This window comes from Propithecus coquereli, unplaced genomic scaffold (genome assembly GCF_000956105.1).
Source record: "Propithecus coquereli isolate 6110/MARCELLA unplaced genomic scaffold, Pcoq_1.0 Scaffold83, whole genome shotgun sequence".
In the NCBI taxonomy this organism is placed as follows: domain Eukaryota; kingdom Metazoa; phylum Chordata; class Mammalia; order Primates; family Indriidae; genus Propithecus; species Propithecus coquereli.
The window spans coordinates 5,969,910-5,982,253 of NW_012154507.1; the positions used below are offsets into that span (position 1 = coordinate 5,969,910).

At 47.7% G+C, this 12,344-nt stretch overlaps 1 protein-coding gene across 1 annotated transcript in view; it reads left to right on the forward strand.

Moving 5' to 3' along the window:
• NID2 (nidogen 2 (osteonidogen)) overlaps positions 1-12,344 on the forward strand; it is a 59,418-nt gene that overhangs the window by 39,853 nt on the left and 7,221 nt on the right. The window contains exons 13-16 of the mRNA XM_012663803.1: positions 4,782-4,901; positions 5,704-5,937; positions 9,431-9,652; positions 10,259-10,428. Of these exons, the coding sequence (XP_012519257.1) occupies positions 4,782-4,901; positions 5,704-5,937; positions 9,431-9,652; positions 10,259-10,428 (746 nt within the window). The remainder of the gene's footprint in view (positions 1-4,781; positions 4,902-5,703; positions 5,938-9,430; positions 9,653-10,258; positions 10,429-12,344) is intronic.

Genomic DNA, 12,344 nt, shown 5'->3' on the forward strand with positions numbered 1-12,344 from the left:
TAGGTATTAATAATCAAGATGTTAATTTAGGTAAGATACTGCCTGCTCTAATCCCTTCTAGAATCATTCTCTCTCCCTTCTTTTTGCTACTACTTGTCCTGTAAGACTTTGGTTACCTTCTGGGTTCACATAAGGACCCTGAAATGAGCTGCTATTTTATGTTGAGAATTTCAGAGTATTGCCACTCTTTGTTGCTACCCTCTCTTATTTTCATCATTTTCAGTGGTCTCTGTTTTATCTCTGGTTTTCTGCTTTTAGGATTCTCTCTGGAGCCCACAAACCCATCAAGTGCTTCCCTAGTACGTTAGTTATCTATTGCTGTATAACAAATTACCCCCAAATGTAGAAGCTTAGAACAATACACACGTACTATCAGTGGGTCAAGGCCTGGGAATGGCTTAGCTGGGTCCCTGCTTTAGGATCTCTCCTGAGGCTGCAGTCAAGGTGCAGACTGGCAGGTCTGTGGTCTCATCTGAAGGCTTAACTGTGGCAGGATCCTCTCGTGGTTATGGACGGGAGTCAGTTCTTTGAGGACTGTTGGACTTTAGAGCCTCAGTTCCTTGCTGGTCATCACCTGCCTTCAGTTTCTTGCCACACGGGCCTCTCCAACATGACAGCTTATGTTATTAAAGCCAGCTAGAAAGTCTACTAGCAAGATGGAAGGCCGTCATCACAAAAATGACATCCCCCCAGTGTGGCTTTATTGTATTAGATAAAAGCAAGTTACTAGAGGGGAGGGGATTACACAAGACCATGAATACTACCAGGTAGGGGTCAGAGGCTGCCTAATGCAGCCAGTTACCACGCGGTTGCCTTCCAAACTTTCAGATTGTGGGGTAGTAGAAAATAAGCCATTTTTCTAAAGACCCATGCATAAATCAAGCTAGGTTACTCATGAAAGTAACTTGGAGAATAAATATATTACTGTGTGTGTGTGTGTGTGTGTGTGTGTGTGCACATATATTTAAAGGTATTCCACAGTGCATGTGTGTTTCAGTCACCAAAGGATATTCGATGGAGGCTCTATTTTGTGGGAACTGTGCATTCTTGAACCACACACACTCTTTTACTCCATCAAACTAAAAATAACAAAGTGTGTGGGTTTTTCTCCAGGCACAGTTTGTTAAAACCCAGGCTCCCTGGTGAGGCTGCACTTGGATTTGGGTTCCCAGTGTGGTCTGAGTCACTAGCAGGAGGCTTTTATCCAAGTAGCGTTAGATCTTCTCTGGTTTCCCTCAATCTGGAGTCATTTCAACCTTGTATTGGTGTGAGCTGGGTATTTCTCAGGCATATCTGTCCTTATGAATCTTGGTGACTTTGCCAGGTGCAAAAGCAGATTGTCTTGCGTTGCGACCTTCCCAGGAAGGAGTGAGTGTGAGCCGAGGAAGCTGGGCTACAGATGAGTGTTGATCTGTAATGATGAGCTGTCATCACTCAGGAGGGGGCTGAGGGGAGGTACTGACATTATTCTTTCTCAGGCTTTACGTTCTAAGAACGTTAGATGGTAGGCATGGTATGGTAAAGTCGGTACAGTTACAGGAGATGAAAATGAGGCTTGAAAGGAAGTTTATTATACTCACAGGTCTGGGGTGGGATCATCACACGCCGCACGGGTATAGCCAGCAGGGTGCTCAACTTAACAGACAGGAAGCAGAGAGAGATGGGGCCTTTGCTGGGGTCCAGGGTGGGGTTGAAGTTAATCGGCACCAGGGAATTTCAGTGGGCTCAAAGGCAAATGTATGGTGGGAGTTGGGGGAACTGGAGTCCAGAGGTTGGGTTTGTTATTAAGTGGCTCCAGCTGGTTTTGCTCAGAATTAGGGCCGGGGGCACGGTGGCTCACACCTGTAATCCTAGCACTCTGGGAGGCTGAGGCGGGCAGCTCGTTCGAGCTCAGGAGTTCGAGACCAGCTTGAGCAAGAGCAAGACCCCTGTCTCTACTAAAAAAATAGAAAGAAATTAGCTGGACAACTAAAAAAAAATATATATATATATACATATAGAAAAAATTAGCTGGGCATGGTGGCACATGCCTGTAGTCCCAGCTACTCCGGAGGCTGAGGCAGGAGGATCGCTTGAGCCCAGGAGTTTGAGGTTGCTGTGAGCGAGGCTGATGCCACAGCACTCTAGCCCAGGCAACAGAGCGAGACTCTGTCTCAAAAAAAAAAAAAAAAAAAATTAGGGTCCTCAGAAGCATGTTGAAGCCCCAAAGCATGAACTTAAGATGGAGGATTTTAAACACATTTTCCAAACCAGTTCTTGACCAGCTTAATGGAGTGGAGACCTGTGCTGGGGTTGAGCAACCTTTTGTTACCTGAATGATAAGGGGACTCTTCTACTCCTTGAACAGTGTCATCTCAACCTCAGTCTCTGTCCATCCCTGCAGAGCCCTGCCGGTGGCTGTTAAGCGTGGTCGGTGGCCCTTCCCCACAGGTACGATGAGGAAAGCTCCTCCCTTGCTGAGGGGCTGAAAGTCTTTCCATATTTTCTCTCGATGCATGATCTCCTGTGAAACAGAAAAGACTCCCTCTTTACCCAGAAGCTGTGGCTCCCCACAACCTCGTCAGTGCTGCGCGCCCGAGGAGAGGCCCTGGAGCGGCTGGACGCTCACTTTCCGTCGTGGTGTGAGGCCCTCCAAGGAGTAGGGGACTGCGAGCAGGAGCCTTCACCTTCTCTAGCTTTATAGGGACGGGGATTTCTCGCTTGTGATGCTTTCAGTCTCTTCAGGCCCTTGTCCTCCAGGTTGGTCAGTTTTAGCAGTTACTGTCTACCCCAAACCTTAGCGTCTGCAATGGTGGCAACACAGCTGTGGGAAGGCTGGGCTCAGGCTGGCCGTGGGCTCTAAGAACATCAGTGAATGGTAGCTCTGGGGAATCCCCTCTCTCTTAGTTCAAAAATAACCATAAGAAACTGCTCCATGGGTTCTAGAAATAGGCCTTGTGTCTCAGAAATTCCTGCTTCCTGTCATTGCTTGGGGTTCCTGTTGCCATTAGAAGTACTTTTAGCGCATGTATTGTGAATAGCTTTAATTTCCTGCATTTGGCTGGATGCTAATTTTTACGGCTTTGGTTTCACAGCCAGTTTTACAGCCTCTGCCAGGCCCCAGGAATTGGACGCTCACCAGCCTCGCCCCACTGGGCACTTGAGTTGTCCTTTTGAAGAGATAGAGAGCCAACCTCGAGAATAATTAAATATGACAATATTGGCTTATTTTGGGGTAACCGAGGTGCTAACCAGAACACCTTGTTGGTGTCTGTCCTTGCAGATGAGTTTATACCTGCTTTCCTGCCTTTGTAGGTGAAATGGTGGCACCCAGCTGCTCACCAGGCAGGGCCACTCTGGGTGGTGTTAGACTTGGCCGCGTTGAGCATTCGGAATTTTTTTGGACTCCAGGGAACCAATGTATGCAAACTAAACTTCCCAGAGGCAGAGGATAAGCAGAATGCCACTTTGCTAATTATGGCATAAGAGATTCTTCTTTGGTGAACACAACGGCTGTGTCTAGTGTCCAGCGTGTCTGCTCAGTGGGACCTGAGATAGCACCTCGGTTATGAGAAGGTGGCTCAGTGAGAATGTGGTCAGAATACAGGAGGTGTGGAGAAGCCTACAAGGGTTTCATCTGGGGCATAGGGGGCTGGGTGAGGCGCCACCCCTGTCCCCAGCCCAGTGCCATCACAGTCGGGGCTCCAGATCTCTGGTTTCCTAGGCCGATGTGTTTCTGCCATGGGCTGTACCAAACTGATGCAATTCTCTCCCATCTTGTTATTTTTTTCTATTCACACATCTAAAAAAAAAATTTCTGCTCATCATGATGAATGTGACTACTGCTTTGTCTTCAGCCAAGACCTCGATCAGACCTACATCCTCTGTTTATCCTCCTCTTACTCTAGAAGACTTCCTCTTAAGAGAGCTTGCCTCATCCATTGAGCATTACTTTTAACAATTCATTTCTCAGTTTCTATTTTGGGGGTGGGGGAGTGACTTGCTGTTGTTGGCATGTGCTGATTTCATTAAATAAACGGAATACAAATGGCTTTTGTTTGAAGTATCAGGATTTTACAGTTTTGAAAAATGTGATTATGGACATTAATCCTCGGGGTACCAGCTGGAGAATGGAGGGGGCTGAATTGTTTATGCCGATATGCTTGTCAAATTTAGATTTTCTTTTTGTATGTGTTGTTTCAAAACCCTGGATAATTTTCTTATTTTTTCTCCTATATTTCTAAAAGTGGGAAGTAAAGAAAATGTCTGAAAATAATCAGGGATTCTAGATAGTGGGGGCCCTGATTAGACAAGACTGAATGTGTTTCTTAGTTGAAAAAGTCTTTGGAGCTGCCTCTGGCTCCTTTGCCTCTGTTATTGAATGTTGCAGGGAGATGGTGCCAACAGTGAAAGGAAAAAACCTATCGTTACATATATTTATTGTAGTGTTACTGAAAGGAAGTTAATGATTTATAGTCTAAAGATTAGTTCAAAGGTAACTTCCTGGAATTCACTATAGATGAAAGATGTTTTCAAAATATACTGCAGGATATTTTTTTCTGCAAGTGACCACCTGTTTGATTTCTATTCTGAACATTTTTAGTCTGTGTTAACTCACAGTCCCTTAATTTTTTTTTTCCTATTAAGCCTAGCTTTAGGTGTCAGCATTTTTCTGCTCATGCCCAAAGGTTGATATTGATCCACATGTATGGAGACCATAGTAGCACAGATTGTGTGCAGTGAGGTCATGCCGTTCCTTCCTTCCTTCCTTCCCCTCCTCTGTCCCTGTTCCTGACCTGCAGATGTTGATGAATGCACGGAAAACAGATGTCACCCCTCAGCTACCTGCTACAATACCCCTGGTTCCTTCTCCTGCCATTGCCAACCTGGATATCACGGGGATGGACTTCAGTGCACACCTGGTAAGGTTTGCAGGGCCAGATTAGGCACATTGATCTCCTGGCTCCTTCAGTGGTATGTTTCTATGACAGCCCATTCTTGGTTTAGCCTGGTCTGGGGCCTTCATTGGATTCTTCCCTTGGCAACCCTCCTGCTGCTGCCGCCTAGTGCACTGAGAGTTCTCTAGGGCCTGAAGTAGATGCCCCCTCTGTCATCCACACAGCAGCAGCTCTGGTTAACTGTTCTAGTGATCTGCTTTGCCACGACGAGTATGAGTCAGATGATGTATTGAGGTGACATTTATTAAGCAGAAGCCACATGTGCTAGTGAGCCGGGAGTAGGCGCCCACAGTTGACAGCTTTGGGGAATTTGGCCAGCTCGGTGCAGTCTGGGGACTGCCATTGACCTGGAACTTCTGAGACTTGAACTCTGGGCTCAGGAGATGAATGGGGTTTGACTTGTTTTCTCCAAAGTCTCTTGGGATGTTTGGACAGATGCCATGGGTTGCTCTTCATTTTATTCAGACAGCAACAGGCTCTGAGGGCTGATGGGAGGGCCTGTCTTCTTTACACTTAGAGTCAGCTAGGGACTTACGAGTAAACTGGGAAAATTGGCGAGAAACTAAGTAGATAGTGGCAGAGCTAAAATAAGAATTCAAGGCTCCAAAATCCCAGTGCCTTGCTATTTTTCTCATGTTGTACCATCTTCAAATTGTACAAAAAACTTTTTTCAACATAAGAGACTTTGATGTTGGCTGGTGAAAGTGGATGGGTTGCAATGCCTTTTATTTCTCCTTTGTGTCTCCCTCTGCCCTGGTCCTGGAAGACTCGCCCTCGGGCCTGAAGCCCTGTGAACACCAGCAACGCCATGCCCGAGCACAGCATGCCTACCCTGGGGCCCGGCTCCACATCCCCCAGTGCGATGAGCAGGGCAACTTCCTACCACTGCAATGTCACGGCAGCACCGGCTTCTGCTGGTGTGTGGACCATGATGGTCATGAAGTACCTGATACCCGGACTCCACCTGGCTCTACCCCACCCCACTGTGGACCACCACCAGGTGAGCCAGCCAGGAAAGAAACCTGGTACAGACTTAGGCCTGGGGCGCAAGAACAGAATGGCACTGATGGTAGATAGATTATAACCCCTGCCCAGGCCATGTGGACATAGGGCTGGTCACCAGCCTTTCATAACCTCTTTCCTCCTAGGAACACGTGAATAATATGTGCACACCTATATGCACATAAGTTATAGGGACATGTATACATGTGACATGGGTGATCTCTTAGACCCCATCCAGTATAAGACCAGAAGTTGAGATTGATATATAGGTCAGGCTGAGGCTGCTGCCCTGGATCTGTTATGGCAGCTTAGAGAGATCTGAGAGGCTAGAGGATCTGGACAGACCAGCGTTTTGTCCAGAAGGAAAACTGCCTTCCTATGTAACTATCTCACTTAACTCTGCCTCCTGAATTGCAAGAAACAGTATGACATCTGTGTTAATATCAACAGGAAAAATAAGTATGACACCGATAGGTGGATCCAGCTAGTTTTCTAGCCTTATAACCCCAGCCCTCTCTAGCCTAGCCCAGAATGTTGGCAGGGAATCACTCTTGCCTTGGCTGCCCTCAGAAGAGGCACAGGAATCTGGTTTTTGTTAGCCCAAACGACGTGAGATGCTGAGGACAAACGTGTCTGTTGCCATCTGAGAGTTCCCGGCTGGCCAGGGCACGGTTACTAAGTGCTCATGGTTGATGCCAACAGCAGGCAGGCACAGTAGCTCTCTGCTCCTCAATCTATTCAGACAAGGGTAGAACTTCTTTTTATTATTATGGAAGAACTTTATTATGAAGAACATAGGATTGGTTTGATACTGTTTTAGCTAAAATGATTCCTGTGTCTGTGAGCTTGCTAGCCAAAGAGCCATCTTTACTATTGAGAAGGGTTCCATAAGTACTAATTTCACTTTTAATGTGTGAGAGTAAGAAGAACTGGAGAAGTACCAACAGTTTTGCTTCTTTCTATAATCTTAATTGTTGTGGCCGGGACCCCCGTGGGTCTCAGATTCATATAGGTAAAAAATGGTAACAGCTTGATCCACAGTAATACTCTTAGTCCCTCTCTGTCTCTATTTTTAGGAAAAGATTCTGCAGGTCTTAAAAAAAAAAAAGGCTACAGAGAAATCCTATTTCACTCCTGTCTTGTCTTTGAAAAGTCTTAGTTCTGACTCCAGCTGGGATTTGAAGGAATCAGATGGTTGGGAGGTGCCTTAGGGGAACGGTTCAGAATTCTGTGAAATTTATTAGGACAAGCATGTGTTAAGGACAGCGATTCAAAGAGGAGCCAAGAGACTGTGAGAAGTTAAGACTAAAATAGGGACAGTTCTTTTATGCAGACTTTCTCATGCCCAGACTTCTCTCCCGCTGCTGGTTGGCCTTGGCTGCCATTTCTGACTAGTCTTGTCTGCATAATGGAGTCAGTTTGAGGGGGGTGAGAATGCTCTGTGCCCAAGATCTCAAAATATTTACACCCATGCTGACCAGAGACAAAAGAGAAAGAAATCCATAGTTGGATTGAGAAGTAGCTTCAAATAGTACGGAAGGAAAGGATGCCTACATATGAGTGATTTGAGACCCCCATTCCCATTGACCGTGCTGTGTGTCTGTATTCCAAACAGATGTGCCTTGTTGGGTGGTCCCTTGAACCAAAAATGGATCCTCTGAGTTCAGAATGTGGAGCGGGGGTGGCAGTGGGAACTTCTCCAGGGAATCCCACCTTCAGGTGGATGGTGAGTGTGTGAGGAACTAGCATTCCCCTCTCTCGGTTCCTCGAGACACATTTGGGTGAGGAAGTCAGAATCCTACCTTCTCTGTGAGATCTTAAAAAGGGCTTTGCTTTCCATGGGCCATGCTTAAGCTATAGTGGCAACTGATGGGCATCTGCTTCCCCCAACCCTGATGAGTCTTGCAGTTGAGGTAGTTGGGTTGGAGCTCTGACGATTTTATTCACAATCTTCCTGCTTTCCCAGAGGAATTGTAGGTGCTGCAGCCCAAGCATAATGTTTCCAACTTGTTCTTCAAAGTCACTGGAGGATTTTGAGCAAAGGAGTGACATGAAATGCCTTTGTGTTTCAAATGGACCATTCTGGCTGCTAGTTGAGTTTATACTGGTTTATAATAAGAAGGGAGGGCAGAGGCAAGTGTAAGAAGGAAAACCAGTAAGAAGGGTATTGCAGAAATCCCAGCACGAGAGTACCAGGGTGACAGGGGTGGGGTATGAGGAGTGTAGATATTCTGAGTGGATTCTGAAGGTAGAGCTGACAAGATTGTTTGACATATCAGATGTCGGGGGAGAGAGAAGAGTCAAGCATGAGGGGGTCCGAGCAGTGGAAGAATGGAGGTGCTATTTGCAAATATGGAAGACTCTGGGGGAGAGGAGCAGGTTTGATGGGGAAGGCTGGGCCCAGTTTTTGTTAGCTTTCCTCTAGATTTCTATTATCCATGCAGGTGGTGGTAGCAAGTAGGTACTAGGGTGTGTGATTCTACAGACCATGGGCTTCGAGCTGCAGGAATTATAATAAAAAGGAAGGAGAAGCAGTTCCTTTTACTTAAGTTTCTTTAGGTAATCCTATCCATAAATAAACAAGTTATTTCAACAGCCTGCATCAGAGTCTTCTCAGAAAACCACCATGTTTGGGGCAGGGCCTTGGTAGCACTGTGGAAGCCGCCTGGGAGGAAACTGCTCTGCAACAGAAGCCAGCAGGAGTTTAAGCATGGGGTGAGCTGTGACGGTGGGGACAGGAGGGAAGGATGCTGGAGAAAAGACAGGGAACAGAACAATGTGGCAGGAAGCTAGGGCCTGCAGGAAAAGATTCAGCTTTGAGATAATCTCAGGAGCGGGTGGCTTAAAGGACTTCTAGGAACTGGAGTTAGTTTTAAGTTGTTTGCCACTACTACTGCTGTGCTCCGCACACCAGTTCCACTCAGTGTCACTTTTACTCAATACGGCTTTCCAGTGGATAGCTACTGAGGGTCACGTGGCACAGCCAGGCTTTCAGAAACATGTTCTAAGACGCACACTGGCCAGTCTCAAGATGGCCCTCTCAGCAGCAGGTCCTGGAGCCTGACACAAGTGGGAAAGAATAAAAATTGGCTTTAAGCATCACGCAGGCCACTGAGTCCCCAAGGAGTATCTGCACAAGTGCTGAGTCAGCGGAGGCATTGTGGGCGCAGGCAAGATGGGCCATGGAGGCCTCCCCTGGCCTGAGGGAGATCGTCCCCCTTCCCAGGCTGCCTGAGCCTGCACCACTCATCTCACCTCTTCCTGCTCTTTCCTGATGTGCTGGGCCCCGAGGACAGACCCTCCTGCCCGGGGAGGCAGGGGCATCAAGATGATCTCTTCTTCTGATTCTTAGGACACATTTGCTTTCCAAGTCCAATGTCCAGGGACTCGGCTGAGACTTCGTTACGGGGGCCAGGCATGGGGATCTCTAGTGCATGCTGCATTCTGTCCCTGGCTCATAATCAAAGGCTTTTTACTCCCCATCTGCCCAGAGCCCACCCAGAGGCCCCAGACTGTCTGTGAGCGCTGGAGGGAAAACCTGCTAGAGCACTATGGCGGCTCGCCCCGGGATGACCAGTACGTGCCCCAGTGCGATGACCTGGGCCACTTCACCCCCCTGCAGTGCCATGGGAAGAGCGACTTCTGCTGGTGTGTGGACAAAGACGGCAGAGAGGTGCAGGGCACGCGCTCCCAGCCGGGCACCACCCCTGCGTGTAAGTGCTGGGGACAGCCCGCCCTCACCTCGGTGGCATCTGAGGGTCTTTCTGTAGGGATGCTGCCAGATGTGGGTGAAGGTGGGGACATGAGAGGTCACCAGGTCTAATGAAAGACGTCTGTATGCTGTGTTAATTTGCAATGTGGTCCTCCACCTAAGATCCCAATTTGGATCTGGTGTTTGGTTTTTGTCATTAGCAGCTTCTGTAATTAGAACATCTGGAACTCAGCTCAACAAGCGATTATTGTCCCCTCCCAGCCCAGGGTGAAAGGCGACATGTGCCACCCTGGGGCCCCAGAGAGAAGCTGACACAATACTGGTTCTGTTTTTTTCCCTTAAAAAACAACCAAAAAACCCTGTTCTGCTTTGTTCTGAAGGAAGAATTTTGTTGTCTTCCTCCCTAGTAATTGGAAGTAATTTACATAATTGATCCTTGGGAAAAAAATTAGAAATTAGAATTTCTTGTGAAGAACATCTGGAGCACATCTGTCTAGGGCGAAGAACTTTTTATATTTTTGGAGGCTCTGGTATGTGGGAAAGTAACTTTTCTTCCCCCTTCCCCACCCGTCCTCCTCTCCTCTCCTCCCCTCCTGTTCCCCCGCAGGTATACCCACGGTCGCTCCGCCCACCGTCCGGCCCACGCCCCGGCCTGACGTGACGCCTCCGGCCGTGGGCACCTTCCTGCTGTATGCCCAGGGCCAGCAGATCGGCCACTTGCCCCTCAACGGCACCAGGCTTCAGAAGGGCGCAGCCAGGACCCTGCTGTCGCTGCATGTAAAGCGGACTTCTCGGGGGCGGGGCCGCGCACGCGCGGTGGAGCCCTGTCGCGGGGCGGAGGACTCCGGGGCGGGGAAGTCCTGCAGGGTCTCTGGGCTGCCGTCCATCTTCCTGGGCCTGAAGCCAGCACCGCAGAACTGGGCTCTCCGTTGCTGGGAGACAAGGCTGCTTCACGGGGTTTCAGATCTGTGGAAAGGGAATTTCAGAGTTGACAGGATGTGGAGGCTGTATGGTGATCCAAGGGAAAATTGACAGGCTTTTACCCCAAGTCCCCAGGGTTCTCTCCATGTCACAGACATCGCCACAGAGATCCTGGAAATAAAACGACAGGAGGACTAGCTACAGGGTGTGGTGCCTGTGATCAGCTGAGAATTTCCAAGGGGAAATCAGTTAATGTCACTTCACTGTTTCAGCCCCTTCCCCGCCTATTTTGGTTCTGTCACTTCGACCCACCTTTTCCCTAACTTCTGTGACTCCCTCGTGCACGAATATTCGGGGAGCATGTAGTGCTGCGGAGCAGTGGGTGGAGCTTTCCCTAGGGGTGCCGCTTCCTGAGCCAGCAGCTTCCCTATTGCCAAGACACCCCGTTTTGGAGGGATTTCTTCTCTAAAATGGGAAAAGTGAAGGGGCTCCCTAGAAAGGCATTGACACTTACAATGGAAAAATCATCTGATTCCATTTTTAAACTTTACACGCCAGGCACCTGCTCACCCATGAGAAAGTACAGCGTTCGTGTTCACATTTACGTATGTTAATGAACTACTTATTTGGGTCCAAAACGTCTCAGAAGCAGCCAGTTGCTTAGAAAGACATGTTTGTTTTTTCTTCTTTCTTTTTAAGGTTCAAGTTTGATTTTTTTCTCCCCGGTAGACTCTAGCATGTTGCTTTGTAAGTTTCTTTGGAAGAGGCAGACACTAAGAAGTTGCTGTCACCTCAAGAGAACTATCTTTTATTCTAGCCAAGTCAGGTGGCTTGATTGCATTTCTGAACATGGCTCCGATAAAGGCAGGGTGGTGACAGCAGTGGGAGTGGGACTGAAAGAGAAATGGGACATGGGTCATAAGCACATTTTAAGCAAATCTCCTTAAACTGCAACTTTTACTCCAGGAAACTTTGAAGTCTCAACATGGGTTTATGAACCCATGGTTCCCTGGGTTGATGGGAGCTCACGTGAATGTGTGTACTCTTGCCTGGGGCAAATGACTTTTTAATTTTCAAGTAAAAGTGTAGTTGACCTTAGGTCCCCCCGTATGAACTGGTTGCTTTTCCACAGGAGCCAAATCCTGTTTCATGCAGTCTCTTGTGCTGACTGCTCTCTCAGAGGCGTAAGTCCAGCTAAACCTCAAGAGGCTTTGTTAGGCAAGGGAGGAACTGGTGTGACCTCAGGGACAGCCAGATGGTCCCTAGATGTTGGCTTTGAACATCTGCTGGGCTTCTCAGAGCAGGAGTTGGGATTAGAAACTGAATGAAGCAAGTACCATATGGAGTTGAGGAAAGGAATATCACAGGCTTGGAACTTTTAAAAAAACCTGTCATTTATTTAGCTATTTTAAGGATGGAGGGAGACCTCCCTAGCCAGAGGCTGGATAACCACCATTCCCCATTTCCTTAACCCATCCAGTTATAGGCTTTCTTTTATACAGAGTGCAACAGAACACTTGCCTCCTAAGTCAGGGACAGAAGTAAGGGTGATTGCAGCTCAGTTAGGGGAAAGATCTCATCATATTAACACAGGAGGGGAGAGTAGATTTTGTTGGCATGTGTTGACAAATTTTAGAAAGGCTCTTTGAAAAAGTGCTGACATTTGAAAGGACTCAGTTTTTGCCCTGTAAAATACTAAGGACTTATTTTGCTAAGACCATGTCCTCTAATAGACTGAAGGGCTGACTTTTTTTTTCATTAAATCACTTTTG